Here is a 21,305-nt window from a genome sequence, read left to right on the forward strand (position 1 = left end):
GACACCAGTCCAATCCCTGGTCCAGGAAGATCTCACATGCCATGGGGCCTCTAAGCCCCTGTGCCACAAGTGCTGAATCTGAGCTCTAGGGACTCAATTAGTGAAGCCCAAGCCCCTGGAGCCTGTGCTCTACAACAAGAGAAATCCCCGCAATGAGAAGCCTATGCACCACGACGGGGGAACAGGCCCCTCCTTGCCGCAACTAGAAAAAGCCTGCTCAGAGCAGCAAAGACTCAGAGCAGCCAAAAATTAATTAATTAATTAAAAAAAATTTACAGTTGGAGTACATATTACCATTCATTTATTTCATCTAAAACCAATTATAAGGCTACTTAGTCACTGATTTCATCTAATGAGTAAGTAAAACATTACCTATTTCTTTCAGCTTACAAGCAATTATAATGGTGTTTATGATTTTCAAAGGGTTGTGGGTACAGCACAGTGGTCAGGAGTCAGGGTTCCCAAATCTGCCAGGATGTGTCCAGTTTCAAATAGTCTGTTCTGTTGCATAAATGCCTTTTTACTTCTTGGATGTGGTGAAAAATAGGTCACCCTCGAACTCCTCTTGTGCCCCTTGTGGTGGCTGGTGAGCCCAGACCATGTTGAGGCTCTCGATAAACAGAATTATGGAATGTTAGCACCAGACAGGGTATATATAATACCTCTTCTTGCCAAGCTCCCTGTAGGCAGGGAGAGAAAACCCAGGAGAGTGACATGTGATGGTCCAGCTTGACAGTTGGGCAGATGCTGTGGGCTCCCACCGTGGTCCTCTACCCACTTACTGAAGGGTCCAACACAAACTGCCCACTTGCTACCATTCCTTCTGCCATATAGGGAAGCTGGCCAGCTACACAGCAGCCATCTGGGGAAGTAGGGCTATATTTAGCTTGGAGGGACCACCACCTTCTAAACTGCAAGGAGAGGAAAACAGACCCCCCTTTCTTTCCTAAACCACCCAATACAATCTGCTGCGTCTCCTCTCTGATGGGGAGTAGGGGGTTAAATTCCTGGCTGGGAAGTGTTTGGACCTTTCTAGAGTTAATTATTGGAGAAGGAAATGGCAACCCACTCCAGTGTTCTTGCCTGGAGAATCCCAGGGACGAGGCAGCCCAGTGGGCTGCCATCTATGGGGTCACACAGAGTCGGACACGACTGAAGCGACTTAGCAGCAGCAGCAGCAGAGTTAATTATGGGCTTCCCTAGTGGCTCTGATGGTAAAGAATCTGCCTGCAGTGCAGGAAACCTGGGTTCGATCCCTGGGTTGAGAAGATCCCTTGGAGTAAGAAACAACAACCCACTCCGAGGCTCTCGATAAACAGAATTATGGAATGTTAGCACCAGACAGGGTATATATAATACCTCTTCTTCCCCAAGCTCCCTGTAGGGGAGAATCCCTGCCTGGAGAATCCCGTGGACAGAGGAGCCTGGCAGGCTGCAGGCCATGGGGTCGCACAGAGTCGAACATGACTGTAGTGACTTAGTACACAGAGTTAATTACCCCTTTCCTGTCTTCAGGCTTCCACCCTCAAGAGCCCCCAGATGCTGGGGAGATATGGCTGCTGCTAGGGGGAAAGCCCTGAAGCATTTGGCAGTTAACTGTGACTAATAAAAACCTGGACTCTTGGAATTTAAAAAATGCGCAACAGCCTCCATCCCTGTGGTTAAGAGCAAAAGAAAGAGGTTTTTCAGGTCTCCAGGTCCCTCCAGTAGGAGGTGAGAGTGTGGAGGGGAGGGGTACCAGATGCCCCCACCGTTGGAAGTGAATATTCTCCTCCCACCTCCATCCTCCTGGCCCCTCCAGACCTCCTGGGCTGCCTGCTGTCACAAAAGAGAAATTGGGGCTCTGAGGCCACTCAGAGGATATGTGTGTTAGTCACTAACTAACTCTTTGCAACCCTGTGGACTGTAGCCCACCAGGCTTCTCTGTCCATGGAATTTTCCAGGCAAGAATACTGGGATGAGAAGCCATTCCCTTCTCCAGGGGATCTTCCTGACCCAGGAATCGAACTCAGATCTCTAGCATTGGAGGCGGATTCTTTATCATCTGAGCCACCAGGAAAGCCCATAGGCCACCCTTAAAATCTCACAGCTGGAGGATTTCTAATCAGTTCTGGGAACCTAACTGCTATGGCAAAAAGAGCCTTTCAAAAATGGTAGAGGGCTTCCCTGATGGTCCAGGGGCTGGGAATTCATCTGCCAATGCAGAAGACATTGATCCCTGGTTTGGGATGATCCCACATGTTGCAGGGCAACCAAGCTTATGCGCCGTAACTACTGAAGCCCATGCACCCTAGAACCTGTGCTCCGCAACAGGAGAAGCCACCACGATGGGAAGCCCCCCGTACCACAACTAGAGAAAGTCCACATGCAGCAACAAAGACCCAGAGAGGCCAAAAATAAAAATAAGTTTAAAAAAATGAGTAGAGAAGAAAGTGAGGTGGGGAGGCTGAAGAAAAGGAAAAGCCCCGTTATGTTCCCTGACCTAACAGCACCCGGCCCCAGCCACGAGCCTCTCTATGAGCACATGACTTAGCAATGTGCAGACGGGCCAGAGCAGGGACGGCTGCTCACAGAGCATCTGGATTTGTAATCTCCCCTTATCTAATGCTTTTTCCAACTTGTCCACAGCCACAGACAGGAAACAAAGCCTCTTGATTTAAGAGCCTCTGAACTCCTGGGAGATTTGCTTGGAGCTCTGTGTTATAGGTTTAGAAAAGATCTGTGCACTTTAAACCAACAGTATTGAACATTTATTATTTGCTCCTGCTTTCCTCTTTTGAAGAAGGTTTTGAGAATTGGCCTGAGACTCATTTTTTTCCCCCTGTATAAAATGCTGTTTGGTGTCCAGGGACCCAAGAAGGGTCAGTTCCTCTGGACATATAGTTGCAAGTCTCAGGCTCCAAAGGGGCCAGAACTTAGGGGTCCTGCCTCCGACTCTGGGGTCTAAAACTCAGACCACAGTAAAGGGGAGAATGGAGATCCTGCTTGGTTAATTTTCTGGAAGAAATGAACCCAGGCTGGTGAATCAGCAGTAAGGCAAATCTCTTATAACATTTTATAGTCTGCATGCACTTTTCCAGAAATCATCTGGTTTTCCCCCCTACAGATTGTTTAAACCCCGTTGTAAACGATGAGTGCACGCCATGCCATTCTGAAGGAGTAACCACTGCCACTCCGGATTACAAACTGTCATAGCTGGAAGGGATCGAAATCAACCAACTCATCTTAAAGAAGGGAGTAGACTTGCTCTGTGCTCTGGCCAAACTCTCCCTGGGTGGGGTCATCCCTCTGAAGAAGAAGCACTTTTTCCCTCCTCTAAAAGGGAATTTATGAAGTGTCAGGGGCCCCTGAGGATGCCCCAGGCAGATGTAGGACTCCACGGAAGCACAGTTAGCTCATGGAGTGAAATTCCATCCTCCAGGCCCCAGGGCTTAGTGACTCACGCCTCTGGCATCCCAGAGTGGGATGAACTTGGTCTAGACGGATGCCGTTTTCTTCCACTGGCTGCTTGGGGAAATTTCAATGTGCTCTGGAGAAGGCACAAGCCTGTGAGGGTCATCTCTAAAGGTCTGTGATCTGTCTTCAACCTCCAGGCATCTACGAGGGTGGATATGCTAGAACCTGGTCACGCCCTTTCAAAATAAGGGTGAGAGGAGATGGGAGTGTCTTTGTGATCTTCCCTAGACTGATCATTTGTGCCGGGGATCACAAGACACAGAGAAGTCATTAACTTGACTCTTCACTCTTGGCCACTTTTGAATTTATGAGCCCTACCTGGGGGACATCGAGGGGAGGTGGGGCTTTAATTTTCACTGTGATGCACAACAGTGAGGGTGGAAAGTGTCTGCTTTCAAGGCCAAAGTCATGATGTGCCAGAGGTCGAGAGAGAACATGAGAACACACACTAGCAGACAACCCTTCTCTGCATGTGTCTGTATGTGTGTGTGTGTCTGTAACAGGCATGACCCCAATTCACACAATGGTCATATGTGTGTGTGTGTGTGTGTGTGTGTGTGTACTCAGTTGAGTCCAACTCTTTGCAACCGTATGGACTGTAGCCCCCAGGCCTCTCTGTCCATTGGATTTCCCAGGTAAGAATACTGGAGTAGGTTGCCGTTTCCTCCTCCAGGAGATCTTCCTGACCCAGGGATGGAACCCGCATCTCCCGGTGTTCCTGCACTGCAAGCAGATTCTTTACCACTGAGCCGTGGGGGGAGTCTGACACACAATGGTGGTCACTGCCATAGTAAGCTAGTGTGCACCCCCTGTGTGGGCTGGCTGGGGGCACTTTCAGAGGTGCAGATAAACATGGGGTCTTCAGTTCAGTTCAGTCGCTCAGTCGTGTCCGACTCTTTGCAACCCTATGAATGGCAGCACGCCAGGCCTCCCTGTTCATCACCATCTCACGGAGTTCACTCAGACTCACGTCCATCGAGTCCGTGATGCCATCCAGCCATCTCATCCTCGGTTGTCCCCTTCTCCTCCTGCCCCCAGTCCCTCCCAGCATCAGAGTCTTTTCCAATGAGTCAACTCTTCGCATGAGGTGGCCAAAGTACTGGAGTTTCAGCTTTAGCGTCATTCCTTCCAAAGAAATCCCAGGGCTGATCTCCTTCAGAATGGACTGATTGGATCTCCTTGCAGTCCAAGGGACTCTCAAGAGTCTTCTCCAACACCACAGTTCAAAAGCATCAGTTCTTCGGCGCTCAGCCTTCTTCACAGTCCAACTCTCACATCCATACATGACCACAGGAAAAACCATAGCCTTGACTAGATGGACCTTAGTCGGCAAAGTAATCTCTCTGCTTTTGAATATACTGTCTAGGTTGATCATAACTTTCTTCCAAGGAGTAAGCGTCTTTTAATTTCATGGCTACAGTCACCATCTGCAGTGATTTTGGAGCCCCCCAAAATAAAGTCTGACACTGTTTCTACTGTTTCCCCATCTATTTCCCATGAAGTGATGGGACCGGATGCCATGATCTTCGTTTTCTGAATGTTGAGCTTTAAGCCAACTTTTTCGCTCTCCTCTTTCACTTTCATCAAGAGGCTCTTTAGTTCCTCTTCACTTTCTGCCATAAGGGTGGTGTCATCTGCATATCTGAGGTTATTGATATTTCTCCCGGCAATCTTGATTCCAGCTTGTGTTTCTTCCAGTCCAGCGTTTCTCATGATGTACTCTTCATAGAAGTTAAATAAGCAGGGTGACAATACACAGCCTTGACAGACTCCTTTTCCTATTTGGAACCAGTCTGTTGTTCCATGTCCAGTTCTAACTGTTGCTTCCCGACATGCATACAGATTTCTCAAGAGGCAGGTTAGGTGGTCTGGTATTCCCACCTCTTTCAGAATTGTCCACAGTTTATCATGATCCACACAGTCAACGGCTTTGGCATAGTCAATAAAGCAGAAGTAGATGTTTATCTGGAACTCTCTTGCTTTTTTGATGACCCAGCGGATGTTGGCAATTTGATCTCTGGTTCCTCTGCCTTTTCTAAAACCAGCTTGAACATCAGGGAGTTCACGGTTCACGTATTGCTGAAGCCTGGCTTGGAGAATTTTGAGCATTACTTTACTAGCATGTGAGATGAGTGCAATTGTATGGTAGTTTGAGCATTCTTTTGCATTTCTTTTCTTTGGAATTGGAATGAAAACTGACCTTTTCCAGTCCTGTGGCCACTGCTGAGTTTTCCAAATTTGCTGACATATTGAGTGCAGCACTTTCACAGCATCATGTTCAGGATTTGAAACAGCTCAACTGGAATTCCATCACCTCCACTAGCTTTGTTCATAGTGATGTTTTCTAAGGCCCATTTGACTTCACTTTCCAAGATGTCTGGCTCTAGATTAGTGATCACATCATCATGATTATCTGGGTCACGAAGATCTTTTTTGTATAGTTCTTCTGTGTATTGTTGCCACCTCTTCTTAATATCTTCTGCTTCTGTTAGGTCCATACCATTTCTGTCCTTGATGGAGCCCATCTTTGCATGAAATGTTCCCTTGGTATCTCTAATTTTCTTGAAGAGATCTCTAGTCTTTCCCATTCTGTTGTTTTCCTCTATTTCTTTGCATTGATCGCTGAAGAAGGCTTTCTTATCTCTTCTTGCTATTCTTTGAAACTCTGGTAATCACCTTATACCATGTCCTTCCCATGTAGGGATTTGGCTGCCATATTCCTTGCAGGAGCTCATCCAGTTCCTGCTTAAACTACACTGGGGACAAGGAGCTTACCACTCACAGGGCAGCCTGTCTCCTATGTTACAGAGTCCTTGCACAGTGTTGAAATGTGTAGCCCCATCACTCAGCCTTAAAGAGTTTTCATATTCAGCTGAAATCTACACCCCAATCCATCACCATTCATCTTAGTTTTGGGAGTTAAGCCAAATTATAAATGCTCTTGTGCACGGTAGCACTTCAATATTTGAAGAGAACCAACATCTCTTCCATCTTATCTCTTTTCTTGACACAATGTCTTCATTTCCTCATGTGATGTGGTTTCCAGACCTGTCTCCACCTGGCTGGTCCTTACTCTGGATGACCTAGTTAAGAGATGGCCCTGGAACTTCACTCACTTCTTGGTCCAAAAAGCAAAGAGTTTAGGAAAAATGTCCCCTTCCCCTCAACCAAGTGTATCAGTTTACACGCACTTTTCTTATCAGCCATACCATACTGTTGGCTTATACTGAGCTTTTAGGCAACCAATCACTTTCAGGGATCTTTTAAATACAATCAACACTTTCAGTCTCTTTTCCTGGCTTTTGCTCTGTAGTTGTTTTTTCTTTTTTTTTTTTCCTCATGAACCTTGATATAGAACCTTCTATTCATCCCGAACACATTCCAAGACTTCCCTGATGGTTCAGCGTCTAAGACTCCATGCTCTCAATCCACCCTGCTTATTTAACTTATGTGCAGAGTACATCATGTAAAATGTCTGACTGGATGACTCACAAGCTGGAATCAAGATTGCTGGGAGAAATATGAATAGCCACAGATAATAATAGCAGAAAGCAAATAGGAACTAAAGAGTCTCTTGATGAGGGTGATAGAGGAGAGTGAAAAGCTGGCGTAAAACTCAACATTCAAAAAGCTAAGATTATGGCATCTGGTCCCATCACTTCATAGCAAATAGATGGGTAAAAAGTGGAAACAGTGACAAATTTCATTTTCTTGGGCTGCAAAATCACTGCAGATGGTGATTGCAGCCATGAAATTAAAAGACACTTGCTCCTTGGAAGAAAAGCTATGACAAACCTAGACAGTGTATTAAAAAGCAGAGACATCACTTTGCTGACAAAGGTTCATCTAGTCAAAGCTATGATTTTTCCAGTAGTCATGTATGGATGTGAGAGTTGGACCATAAAGAAGGCTGAGTGCCAAAAAACTGATGCTTTCAAATTGTGGCACTGGAGAATACTCTTGAGAGTCCCTTAGTCAGCAAGGAGATCAAGCCAGTCAATCCTAAAGGAAATCAGTCCTAAATATTCATTAGAAAGACTGATGCTGAAGCTGAAGCTCCAATACTTTGGCCACATGATGTGAAGAGCCGACTCAGTGGAAAAGACCTTGATGCTGGGAAAGATTGAAAGCAAAAGGAGAAGGGACGGCAGAGGATGAAGTGGTTAGACAGCATCACCAACTCAACAGACATGAACTTAGGCAAGCTCCGGGAGACAGTGAAAGTCAGGGAGGGCTGACATGCTGTAGTCCGTAGGATCACAAAGAGTCAGAAACAACTTAGCAACTGAACAACAACAAAACTTCCCTGGTCCACACACATCTAACAGGAGACATTTCTCTAGCCAAGAGGAGTGATTCCATGACTTCAGCTACTGACACAGCTATTATATGAGGTGTTTCGGAGAAACTTGTCACATCCCACAAATATCCCTTGTAGGTAGCCTGGGTGGCTCCCTACTCATCAGGCCAACCCTGCCCATAAGCATAAGCTTAGCCACAAAGTCCTGGATAGAAGAATTTTCTGGCAGCTCTCCGAGGTTCTGGTCAGACACCCTGAGATCTAGGCCCATTCCTGACCTACTTTAAGCAGATACCAAAGGGAAGAGGTTACAGTGGACTGCTCATCAACTGAAAATTTTCACAGCATCCCTGGCTAGACAGGAAAGCTCCTAGTTTGGCCCCTGGTAACCAATCTGATTCATATGACAGCAAGAGGGAGGTCTTCTTGGAGAATGCAAAGTTTAGAGGCTGTGGAAGTCATCTAGCCCTTGAAACCAGACTCCTCCAAGCTAACCCTCTCTGAGTTACTGTAAACTCACTTAGGATATAGGTTACTTGCCCTGGAATGATCTTCCAACTTTCCCCAAGACATGCATCTTGTCTTCTAGGGTTATAAGGGCTTGAGAACAAGGGTCACATTTACTTACCCCAATGGTGTCCCAGACTGCGATGTGTACACAGCAGACCCCCAACAAATAAACGTCCAGAATAGAGATAGGTGCTAAGCTTTCCTATCATGGACTCTCAGCCCTTCCACAACAAGAAAGTTCTCTCTAAAATATTTTTTCCCCGGTCATTTCTCTGCCTTTGCCAGACAATGAAGGTTTTAGTTTCTCTGTGACCCATCTTATTTCCTCTTTATTTTAAACAATATTTATTTATTGGGCTGAGTCTATCTTTGATCTTCATTGCAGCATGAAGGATCCTTAGCTGTGGCATGTGAACTCTCAGTTGTGACATATGGGATGTAGTTCCCTGACCAAGGGTTGAACCCGGGCCTCCTGCATTGGGAGCATGGAGTCTTAGCCACTGGACCACCAGGGAAATCCCTTATTTCCCGTTTAAAGGCTAAGCATTAAAATTGGATCCTAGAGGTATTTTCATAAACACTTCTCTGTTGAAGTGCCCTTCACAGAGTTCTTTTTCATTACTTTTTTTTTTCCCCTAGTGGCAGATGAGTCTTCTCATTTTTCCAGCCCAAAATCCACTGGCATTTTGGCCTATCCACATTTGATTCATGCTAGCAGTGACTTTCTCATGCCTGGAAGCCTAGATCTTCGTTTGACAATCCAAGTGGATTATCCCAAGGATGTAGAATGAACAAAAGCCCATTAAAGATGTCACACATTTGATCTTGAATCAAGGCCAGCAGTTTGCTAAAGTGATTGTTTCAAGCAGAAGCCTGAAAAAATCTCTATCTATGATCTGTTGGCCACTTTAGAACTTTCATAATGGAATGGTCAACTCATTAGAAAGAAACATTTCAGTCACTGATGATAGATATGGGCTAATACTTATTTGTAGTTGATTAATATTGGGATTCCAAAATTCAGAGATCCCTGATTTAACTTGCTCATTAGAATTATAATATTGCTAAATCTAATTACTACAAAAAAAAAACACAAAAAATGCTGTGGACCCCCCCCAAAAATTGTCACACATAAATTCATAGTCCTATTAGGCAAGGCGATACTATGAAGGAATGATTTGCTTCTGTGAATTTCTCATTGCTATTTAGCTTGATATTTTATCCTAGGATCTTCTTCACCTGCCTTCCCAGGTGGCTCAGTGGTGAAGAATCTGCCTGCCAAGCAGGAGACAGTTTTAATCCCCTGGAGAAGGAAATGGCAACTCAGTCTAGTATCCATGCCTGGGAAATCCCATGGACAGAGGAGCCTGGTGGTCTACAGTCCATGGGGTCGCAAAAGAGTCAGACACAACTCAGTGACTAAACAACAATGATGAATTCTTCACTTAAAAGGATAATGTTGGTTTTCATTTCTGAGAAGAAAATTATAGGTACCTAGCATTATTTTTATTGGATACAATGGTAAACTAGATGGACCCCTGCCTTTGGGAGCTTCCAATCTCATTGGCAAGATGAGATGCATTATGTGAGGGGGTGGCTACTTACTTCATATGAAGTTATATAAAGAGTGGTGATGAAAAGTATGAAACTGGGTTGGATAAGCCCACCTTCCAAACTATAACCTTCATGATAAAGCAAGATTATCATCAGGAACCAAAGCACTAGATACACAACATCAACTCTGTAACCGTCTCTTCTGGTTATCCCAAATAAAACAGCAGCATTTGAAGACTGTCAACCAGAAGTGGTCTCAAAGCTGCCGGCTGAGAGAAGGCTGGAAATCCTTTTCCACACTGTCATGCAGGTTTGGACCAGTTCCCAGCATCTCAGTGCACTCTCAGAGCATATGAGAAAGAGTGGGGCAGAGTGAGTCATGGGAGGAAAATGTAAAGACCACAGTCTGGGGAGAACTTCCTCTGAAGCCCAAATAGGGCAATTTCAAGAATCAACTCTCTTCTGCATTAGTCTGGGGCCAGCACAGAAAAGGCTCCTTGTCCTGGATTCATAGACGATCCCGTAGTGCCTTGGGGGTGACATCCAGCACGTTCCTTGAGGAAGGAGTCTTGGCTGCCTCCTCCTCCTGCCCTAAGCCCCACACAGAGGAGAGCATTAAATGTTTGTTCATTCTATTCTTTGGCTGGAGCACTTGGAAAAAAGATAAATCTGAAATTTAGCCATAAATATAAGAAGGATCACAGGCTCTTTTGCCATCCCCAAATGTTGACTTGGGCTGGCAGCATCAGAATCATCTGAGAGAGTTAAAAAAAAAGTAAGCTGTTCTCTTAGTGGGAGACCCTCACTTAGGAGGTCTGATGTGAGGTTCCAGTGCATTTTAAAAGTGATTCTGATCCCCTGCTAGTTAGAGGACAATTGTCCTGTGACAGCCAGCCTCCATCCAATATGATCCCCAATGACCTCTACTTTCTGGAGTCATATCTTTGGGTAATCTCCACCCACAAGGCATACTGTTGGTGTGAATGACCAATAAAATACAGCAGAAATGATGGACCATCACTTCTGAGATGAGGTTATGAAAGACATGGCGTCCATGTTTTGTCCTCTCTCTCTCTTTCTCTTTTGAGTCATTCACTCTCAAGAAAGACAACCACCATATCTTAAGGATGTTCAAGCAGCCTATAGGGCAATTGTATGGAGAGGACCAGAGGGCTCCAGCTGACAGCCAGAGGAAGCTAAGGCCTGCCAACAACCACCGGAGTCACCTTGGGAGCAGAGTCCCCAGTCCTAGTTGACAACATGACTGCAAACTCACGAGGTGTTCTGAGAAAAATCAACTGACTGACCACTCCTGGCTTCCTGACCCTTAGAAACTATTCGAGATAATCCATGATTGTTGTCTGAAGCTGCAAAATATAAGGAGCAGGGAGGTAATCTGTTACACTGCAGTTGCTAGCTGATTCATTTCCCTAGCCCAAAGGGCAAGCTCCTGAGTAGAGCACAGTCTTCCCATGACCACCTTTCTACCTTCATTTCACACTATTTCCAGATTCAGGATCCACAGTCTTGAGTGGTATTGACCTGCTTAGGCCCAGTTCACAGAGAACTCTATGCCTCTGTGTCTTTGTCTAAGCTGTTCTCTGTTTCTGATGGCATCCCTTTCTTCAGAAATGCTTCCTCAACTGTCCTGGCACCAAATGATGAGTTTAGGTCCCCTCCCCTCCAAGTGAACACACACACTTCTTAGAATCATAGGTGAAAAGTGAGTTAAATGGAAGAAGGGAGACATTCACCTGAAAGAGTCATCAAGAGCACATGAACTTAGCAGAAAGAGAAACACCATATGATATCACCTATATGTGGAATGTAAAATATGACGCAAAAATGAATCTGTCTCTGAAACAGAAACAGACTCACAGATTTGTGGTTGCCAAGGGAGGGGAGGGTGGGGGAGGGATGGAATGGGAGGCTGGGATTATCAAATGCAAACTATTACACTTGGGATAGATAAACAACAAGGCCACATTGTGTAACATGGAGCCCAGCTTGGCACTCTGTGATGACCTAGAGGGGTGGGATGGGGGGAGGGGAGGCAGGCTCAGAGGGAAGGAATATATGTACTTAATTGTAACTGATTCACATTGTTGTGTGGCAGAAATCAACACAAAATGGTGAAGCAATTTAAATTAAATTGCTTTTAATTTAATTTAAAAAATAAATAAAATTTTTAAAAAGATTTTATTACATAGACAGGGAATTATATTCATCCTGTGACAAACTATAATGGAAAAGAGTATGAAAAAGAATATATATATATGTGTGTTGTATATATATATATATATAAAACAATCACTTTGCCATACAGCAGAAACTAACACAACACAGTAAGTCAACTATGCTTCAGTTGAAAAAAACAAAAAGCACATGACTTGCCTCTATGTTGTTGATCAGCGAATTGTCAAACTTGAACCCAGGAATTCTTTTCTCACTGCACACCACACCCACATCTTCTGTGTGCTTACAGTCGGTGACACCCCAGCCATTGGAGGAACAGGCTGCAAGGGTTGCCTCGCCGCCGGTGCAGTAGACATTGTCCAACCAGATGGGCCCTGAAGGAAGCAGAGAAGAGAGAAGCCAAGATCCACATCAGAGTAGGTCTGAGTCTTTGGGTTCAGTCTTTGGGCTCATTTGGGCACCAATGATGTACACAAAAACAGGAATTTTCCCTAATTTTGGCAGCTATGTGGGGTCATCAATTGGTTTTCAGTGTGTTGAAATACTTCATACAGTTCAAGACCCTCCTGGATTCCCCTGGCAGAGGGATGTGATATAGGGATGTGGTGGATTGAAAATGATTGGAGTAGAAATCAGATTTAAACCCGAAGTAACAAGGTATAATGGAAAGAACAGGGACTTTGGACCCTAAGCTGTTTGATACTAATTCCAGCTCAGCCACTTAGCTCTATAACACTAGTCAAAGCTTCCTTTTCTCATTGGTAAAGTGGGGATAATAATGACACTTGAATGGCAGGGCCATGTGCAGATTAGAGATAATACATGACACATGCCTCGTTTATTGTTAGTCCAGAGTTACTTTAAAAAATGGTAATGATGAATTTCCCTGGTGGTCTAGAAGTTGAGAATCCATCTGCCAATGCAGGGACACCGGTTCAATTCCTGGTCTAGGAAGATCCCACAGGCCATGGGGCAACTAAGCTCGTGTGCCACAACTACTGAGCTGGCAAACCACAACTAGAGAGTAGCCCCTACTCTTCACAACCAGAGAAAGCCCATGGGCACCAAGGAAGACCCAGAGCAGCCAAAAATAAAACACTGTTTTTAAAACAGTGATGATGATGGTGATGGTATTAGTTATGCTCAGAGAAGGCAACTCACAATGTGAGGTCATCTCCCTAAACCCCAAATCCTGGTGCTTTCAGGGCTCTTCCTACTTCCTGATGTTTCCCATCCACTGATTCAGAGATGGTCCAGCAAGCACAGAGCCTCCTCCTCGTGTTTCAGAAGTCAGGCGAAGGCAGGGCTGGTTTGTAGCCAGGCAATCTGTCTGGGAGTCCCTAGTGGGTCTCTGCTCACCTCCTGTGCATATTTACCTGACTTATAGCAAGTAGGGAATTCCAAGTGCAAAATGCTAGAGGGTTAACCACAACGAGACACAATCTCACACCCGCTAGGATGGCTACTGCCAAAACAAAAACTAAAACAGAAAATAACAAGTGTTGGCAAGAATGTGGAGAAACTGGAACCCTTGTGAACTGTTGGCAGAAATGTAACATTGAAACAGAGGAGCTCAGGTTCTTTGCATGTTGGTGCAGAAAGAATTCAGTGAGAGGCAAAGTGATAGGTAAGAGACAGATTTTAAAATATAGGATTCTTTGGTGATCCAGTGGTTAAGACTCTACCTCCCACTGCAGGGGGCACAGGTTTGATCCCTGGGTGGGGTACTAAGATCCAGATCCAGCATGCTGGACTGTGTGCCTGCCTCCCTCAAAAAAAAAAAAAAAAAACTAATATCAGATGCTTGTGAGAGACACAAGCAGGCAGGCAACGGAGCAATGACCCAAGAGCTGGACAGGCTACATTTTTATAGTCAAAGGAAAAATGGGGTTGGGAGAAGACCACCTTCTTCCTCATTCTTGAGTAGATGTCAGGCTTCTATCATCAGCTCCTCTTCCACATCAAGTGGGGGAGATTTTTGTCTCATTGTGGCCCAATCTATCATGGTACTATGTTAATTAGCAAAAAGGTAGTAGCATAAGCTAAAATATGGTAAACCATGTCAGGTTTCAGTATAATGCGTGTCTTTTATTTCAGAATGTCTTCCGTCTCCTATATTTTTGTTTTTAGTGTGCACAGAGGAGCATGACCTAGGGATCATTAACTTATTGACCCCAATGGCAGGATGCAGGTTTCATTTTTCTGCCATTGTTTTATTGTCTTGAGGGCTGGCTCATGCTTCTATTGCACAGTTTTGTTGCTAAGCAAATCTGCTTTCTTGAGTGATCATTAACTTACAGGGGTCTTCCAAAGTTCCCTTTCTATCTATGAGCTCTTAGTGGGATTTTTAAACTATTTGATTATCTTACCTTATCCCTATCAGACTGATGCAGCCCTTACAGGAACACAGGGTGGTTCCTCAAATTAAAAATAGAATTACCATATATCTAGCAATTCCCACTTCTGGGAATATATATATTCAAAAGAATTGAAAGGAAGGCAGAAAAGAGATATTTGCACACCCATGTACATCACAACATCTTTCACAACAGCCCAAATGTAGAAGCAACCTAAGTGTCCGCTGACAAACTGTACACTGGAATATTACTCGGCCTTAAAAAGGAAAGGCATTCTGTCACTTGCGACAACATGGATGAACCTTGAATTCCTTATATTAGGTGAAATAAATCAGTCGGGAAAAGGCAAATACTGTATGATTCCATATATATAAGGTACTGCTGCTGCTAAGTCGCTTCAGTCGTGTCCAACTCTGTGTGACCCCATAGATGGCAGCCCACCAGGCTGCCCCATCCCTGGGATTCTCCAGGCAAGAACACTGGAGTGGGTTGCCATTTCCTTCTCCAATGCATGAAAGTGAAAAGTGAAAGTGAAAGTGAAGTCATTCAGTCGTGTCTGACCCTCAGCGACCCCATGGACTGCAGCCTTCCAGGCTCCTCCATCCATGGGATTTTCCAGGCAAGAGTACTGGAGTGGGGTGCCATTACCTTCTCTGATACAAGGTACTGAGAGTTGTCAAAATCACAGAGACAGAGAGTAGAATGGTGTTTACCACGGGTTGGGTTAGGGGGTGTTGAGGAGTGGTTATTTAATGGGTATAGAGTTTTAATTCTGCAAGACGAAAAGTGGGTCCACAACGTCATGAATGTACTTAACAGTACTGAACTGTACCCTAAAAAATGGTTAAGATGGCACCTTTTATGTTATATGTACTTTATCACCATTAAAATAAAAAAAAATTTTAAGTGCTAGAGTGGTTTCAAGTAGTGATTTTTATAAGCATCACTACACAATGAAGGAAAACAGAATGAAAATTCTCCTTTTTCTCATGACTCCAGAAGGACTCTACAGTAGAGTGGAGTCAGAAAACCTAGGTTCCAATTCTCTCTGCATCAGGACTTCCCTGGTAGTCCAAAGGTTGACTCCGCACTTCCAGGGAAGAGGGCATGGGTTTCATTCCTGGTCAGGAAATAAACACCCCGCATGATGTGGTACAGCCACAAAAACAAAACAAAAAACAAATTCCCTCTGCCTCCGGCATGGTTACCATGTGACTAGGTCAACTACTTCACCAAGCCCATTCCTCAAGTGAAAACAATGATACTAACAAACAGGTCGCCATGGAGATTCAATTAGATTATGAATGCGCCTAGTATCTGTACACCTTCCCTTTCTCCTTCCTCCTCCCAGTAAGTCAGAAAAAAAGGAATTCTGCTGCTTCCACACTGCAATGAAAAAGCAGATAAAAACACTCCCATTGTAAAGATGAGAAAACCAAGGAAAATCTGAGGTTCTTCAAGGTCAGAGGGAACCTCGGGTCAGCCTCTGGACTTTGAGGCCCCAGATGAAATGCGTCTGCTATGACAGATGGCAGCTCAGGGCTCAAACGAGAGAACCTCAGATGCATTGAGGGGAAACAAAAGGCTTATTGAAAACATCTGGGCGGAGGTTTTCCAACTACTTTCTCAATTTGGCTTCGTTTCCAAGCCATCAAGCTCCATTGAAACACATGCTCCCTAATCGATTGCTGTTTCAACAACAAACCACTGTTTGTCTTGCTAAGTACTAGCAACGGAAAAGACCCTCCACGTTTGAAGCGGGGCCTCTTCTATGGAACAGTCTTCTGAAAATCTGCTGAGTGGACAGAGACGGTGAAAAGAAACAGACAGAGAAACCACCCTGACTAAGGGGATGGAAAATAGGACAACATTTAGCTAAAAGTACCAGTAGGAGCTGCAAAACAGATGCCCCAGGGCGTGTTTCATTTTTTGATAAGGAGCATTTGAAATTAGCACCCTGTTGGCTCAGAAGGTAAAGAATCTGCCTGCAGTGCAGGAGACCCAGGTTTGATCCCTGGGTCCAGAAGATCTCCTGGAGAAGGAAAAGGCAACCCACTTCAGTATTCTTACCTGGAGAACCCCATGGACAAACAAACCTGGCGGACTACAGTCCATGGGGTTGCAAAGAGTTGACGCAACTGAGTGACTTTCACTTTCATTTGAAATTAGCACCCTGGAGCATTAATGCTAACTATTACCCCAAAGAGCTGCCTTCTTAAGAAGCTTCGACTCATCCCCAGTAAGTCTACCTTCTACACAATCCCACCAGTTACCTTCTTAGACAGTGGGAATGTTCATTTCTACGTGGCCCAAGATGACATCACCATGCCAGGTAAACTAATTTGGCCTAATTTCATGACATTTTTTTTCCCTGGTGTGTGCTCAATGCCTAACAACTAAATTGTTCTGATTCCAAAGCAACCAACTCCAGTTCTGCTGCTGGAATGCCCGGTGGTTTGGGAACAGTTCAGTACATGCCATCTGAGAGCTGCTAGGAAAGTGCCATACGGACACAGATGGGGCCCAAACTGTGGACGTAAAATGCCAGTCGTGGACTTCCCTGGTGCTCCAGGGGTTAAGAATCTGCCTGCAATGCAGGGGATGTGGGTTCGATCCCTGATAGGAGAACTAAGATCTCACACACTACAGGGCAACTGAGCCCATGGCTCACAACTAATGAGCCCACATACCAAAACTAGAGAGTCTGTGTGCCGCAACAAAAGACCCCTCATGATGCAACGAAGATTCTGTGTGTTGCAACTAAGACCCAATGTGGTCTAATTAATTAATTAATTTTTTAAAATGCCAGATAATCAGAAGCAAAATTTCAATTTACTCCTTCCACTCATTTACCCTAAGAAGATGCTTCTCCTGATGAAAGGAGAAGAGATGTATCAACAAGTTAACAGATCATTTGGAGAGAAAAGATCATAAATATAATTCTATTTGAAGTCCAGCATTCCCCTGGCTGTCGGGGCAATGGAGATGCTTCAAGCTAGGCGCTTCAGGGCCGCATTGCAGTCATCTGCTGGCTTCATCACTCTGATCTGAAGAATGATGCAGTGAGGGGGGATTACATTAAACCTCAGATCTGAAGACACGCAAAGGAGAGCAAACATCTGAGGTTCAGGAGGCTGTGATTCCATCCAGAGAGTGAGAAATGGGGCAGCTGTCCCCTCCAGAACTCTCTAAAGGCCTATGAGGTCTCCAAGCTCAGAGATGCTTTGGAAGAAAAGATCTATTGACAGGCTGGGCTGGAAACCTGGAATATCTCTGGTACTCTCCCTGGCTTCATTACTACAGCCTGAACTTGAGAAGTTCACCTACAGTGTTTCTGATTCATCCAAAGAGCTGTCTAAACGCCATCAGAGCGCATCCCAGGGCACGGGTCACTATGTCAAGTACTCCTTGCCAACTATTTTCTGTTTTGTTTTGGCCACATTGCACAGCATGTGGGATCTTAGTTCCCCAACTAGAGATCAAATCTGTACCCCCTGCACTGGAAGCACAAAGCCCCAACCACTGGACTGCCACGGAAGTCCCTTGCCAACTGTTTTTAATATTTTTCAAAATCAAACTGAATCAGCACTGGTGGTATAATGGTGAGCAAAGCTGACTTCCAAATCAAACTGAATCATGATTAATTAATATTGACTGAATGTTCACCATGCACCCAATGTTAAAAATCCTAAACTGATGCTGATGAGATTCAAAAATATTTTATATCTAAAGGGTCTCTTGGGATAAACCAACTACCACTTTACATAGACAGGATAATGCTTAAAGTCCTAGAGACAGGACAGTTAAAAAATTATTTAGCATCTCTTTCTCCCTTCCTCTCTTTGATACCTATTCTTTCCTAAGTCTTGATGGTCTCAATATCCCCAGAGAGGACCCTTCAGTACTCTTAGTTTGACACCTTCTCTCTCCAATGACTCTCCTCATCCTACATCAGCTAGTATCCCATGGTCATAGCTTAGACCTTGAATTACAAACTATCTCACCCCTTCCCCAATCTCCATTTCAAGACTTCTAGTGTGTATCTGCGTCCATGAGCCCACCTTTCTAGCACATTCCTTCTACTACTGCAATCTCAGCTCACAATCTGTTGATCCTACCAGCTTTCCCCAGTCTTTCAATGGCTTCCTGGAGTACCTTGTTACTACTCAACTTGGACTCCATGGACCTTGATTTTAATCATTCCCTTGAAAAGTCCTTCTACTCCTGTGAACTTCTCCATTCATCATCCTTGGATGGCAAAGTCTGAGCCATGCTAACTCACTTCTCTAGCTACCCCATACCTGCTCCTGAGCAGGTGAGTGGGGGATGGGGGAAAAAATTATGCCCATCTTACCTGATGACAGGTGAATTTTAAGTTTAGGTAGAAAGAAAATAAAGATGCCACTAGAAGAACCCCAAAGTCATTGAAAAATATGTGTTATAAAATAATCAGGCTTAGAGAGCCTGGAATAGAAAACATAAATCTGATGTTATCTCTAGATCACTCAGCAAGCAGAAAAAAAAGAGAGATGTGAAAGGATGGAGAAGTTATCCAGAGTTTTTGTAAAGAATACAGGAAATGAGTTTTAAAAGCCTAGCATGACAGTCCATGGGGTCGAAAAAGAGTCAGACATGACTTAGCAACTAAACAGCAACGCCAAAAAGGTGCAAATACATCTTTGCTGCTTTTTCTTGAAACACAGTAAGGAATGCAGAATCAGCTTTAGAGAACGGTTTACACTAACTGCAGTCTCTTGATCCAGTTATCCCAAAAGGTCATATTTAATGACACAGAAGTGAAACATGTATGAGATGAGATTTCCTCTCTCCTAGAATTTCTAGAATAACTGAAAGCCAGGGTTAGGAGGGACTAGAACAGTGATCAATTTCAGGGACTCCCAAACTTGGCTACACATTCAAGCACATTCAAAAGTCACAGAGTCCAAGACTCCATCTAGACTTTAACCCAGAATATGGGGGGTTAGCTCCCTGGAAGAGTCTAATGCCATCAGTGTGGCTGGTGGCTCAGAAGATAAAGAATCTTCCTGCAAAGCAGGAGACCCAGGTTTGATCCCTGGGTCTGGAAGATCCCCTGGAGTAGGAAATGGCAACCTATTCCAGTATTCTTGCCTGGAGAATTCCATGGACAGCGGAGCCTGGTGGGCCACGGTCCACAGGGTCGCAAAGAGTCGTATATGACTGATCGACTTTCACTTTTCACCAATTTACCCAACAAGAGTTTGGGGACCTCTACTTGAGTCCAGCAGCCATGCTAACACCTGGGAAGCCGCTCAGCCAAGTGGACAAGGTGCTTTGCTTTACTAACCTCCAGCTAGGAGGGGTCCTCTACCTGGAGATTTTATTTATTTTTTGGCTGCACCATGTAGCATGCAGGATATTAGTTCCTTGACCAGACATGGAACCCATGCCTCCGCATTGGGAGCATGGAGTCCTAACCACTACATCACCAGGGAAGTCCCTGGAGATTTGATTTTATCTTTAATATTTATTTATTTAGTTGGTTGCATTGGGTCTTAGTTGAGGCACTCAGAATCTTCATTGCATTGTGTGAGATCTTTCATTGCGATGTGTGGGCTCAGTAGGTATAGGGCATCAGCTTTGTTGCTCAGTGGAATGTAGGATCTTAGTTCCCCAACCAGGGATCAAACCTGCTTCCCTTGCATTGCATGGCGGATTCTTAACCACTGGACCACCAGGGAAATCCCGAGATTTTATTTTTAAATAATGCCTTTGGTCCTTATCTACTTTCCCACTTAGGACCACAGACTATGACAGTTTCAAGAGTTCTTAGCCCAACTTCCTAGTTATCCAAGGAGGATAAGCATCTTCCTGTAAAGCCTACAGTTAGTTCAGTCAATACAGGATGGAGCCCCAGGTTCTGGGCTCCACCACCTGCCCTCCCTCAAAATTATCTCCCCCCATTTTTTTTCAGTGTATTTACTGACCTTATCATGAGTGGAAAGAAGCCAATCAAAGTGAAAAACCTGACACTTCCCTGGTGGTCCAGTGGCTAAGTAAGCCTTCTGGCTCTCAGTGCAGGGGGACTGAGTTCAACTGCTGGTCAGGGAACTAAACCCCACAAGCTACAACTAAGAGTTTGAATGCTGCCAACTAAAGATCCTACATGCCGCAACCAAGACCTGGCACAGGCAAATAAATAAATAAATATTAAGAAAAAAAACCCCACAAAATGGAAAACAGAGAGCAACTCTGTTCTCATCCTGGCCAAGCCCAGCATGCTAATACTAAAAGCCCTTCATGCTAATACTCTACCCCTTCAGGAGGGTGGTAGAGTCAGGGATGCTAGCCTATGGGAAGCAAAGAGCAACAGGCTCTTTTGAGGGGATGGTTAGGAGAAAGGCATCGTGTGCCCCTGGCTGATGCAACCCCAGGCAGTGCACAAGGCTTGAGAGATGACCACAGACGGACCTTGGTCACTACCTAGGGTCACTTCCCAGCCTAGTTGGCTCAGGACCAGGCTCCCAAACTTTTGTGCCCTTAAACCAGGAAAGTAAAAGTGAAAGTCACTCAGTCGTGTCCCTCTGTTTGCCACCCCATGGACTATGGTCCACCAGGCTCCTCTGTCCGTGGAATTTCCCAGGTGAAAATACTGGAGTGGGCGGCCATTTCCTTCTCCAGGGGACCTTCCTGATCCAGGAATGGAATCTGGGTCTCCTGCCTCTCAGGCAGATTCTTTACCATCTGAGCCACCAGGGAAGCCCCAAACCAGGAAAGTCGTGGGCAAAGCAGGACTTGGGGAAGGGTCACTGTCCCCCTCCCCCACGCCCCTGCATTCCCGCCTTCCAGCATAGACACGCAGGCTGCCCAGATGGAGTATTATCAGGGATTCCTACTTGACGGTAACCGCAGCTTCGTTTACGAGGCGACCCCCCTGGAAGCCTGTTGCCGCT

General features: G+C 44.9%; 1 protein-coding gene and 1 non-coding gene across 2 annotated transcripts in view; one reads left to right on the plus strand and one right to left on the minus strand.

Annotated features, from left to right (window-relative positions):
- Positions 1 to 21,305, minus strand: part of LOXL2 (lysyl oxidase like 2) — a 117,245-nt gene that overhangs the window by 60,944 nt on the left and 34,996 nt on the right. The window contains exon 3 of the mRNA XM_068973883.1: positions 12,215 to 12,390. Within this exon, the coding sequence (XP_068829984.1) occupies positions 12,215 to 12,390 (176 nt within the window). The remainder of the gene's footprint in view (positions 1 to 12,214; positions 12,391 to 21,305) is intronic.
- On the plus strand, positions 9,086 to 9,221 carry LOC138081574 (small nucleolar RNA SNORA2/SNORA34 family). Its single transcript, XR_011145029.1, has one exon. It is a non-coding gene; the product is annotated as a small nucleolar RNA SNORA2/SNORA34 family (small nucleolar RNA).

This window comes from Capricornis sumatraensis, chromosome 6 (assembly GCF_032405125.1).
Source record: "Capricornis sumatraensis isolate serow.1 chromosome 6, serow.2, whole genome shotgun sequence".
Lineage (NCBI taxonomy): Eukaryota > Metazoa > Chordata > Mammalia > Artiodactyla > Bovidae > Capricornis > Capricornis sumatraensis.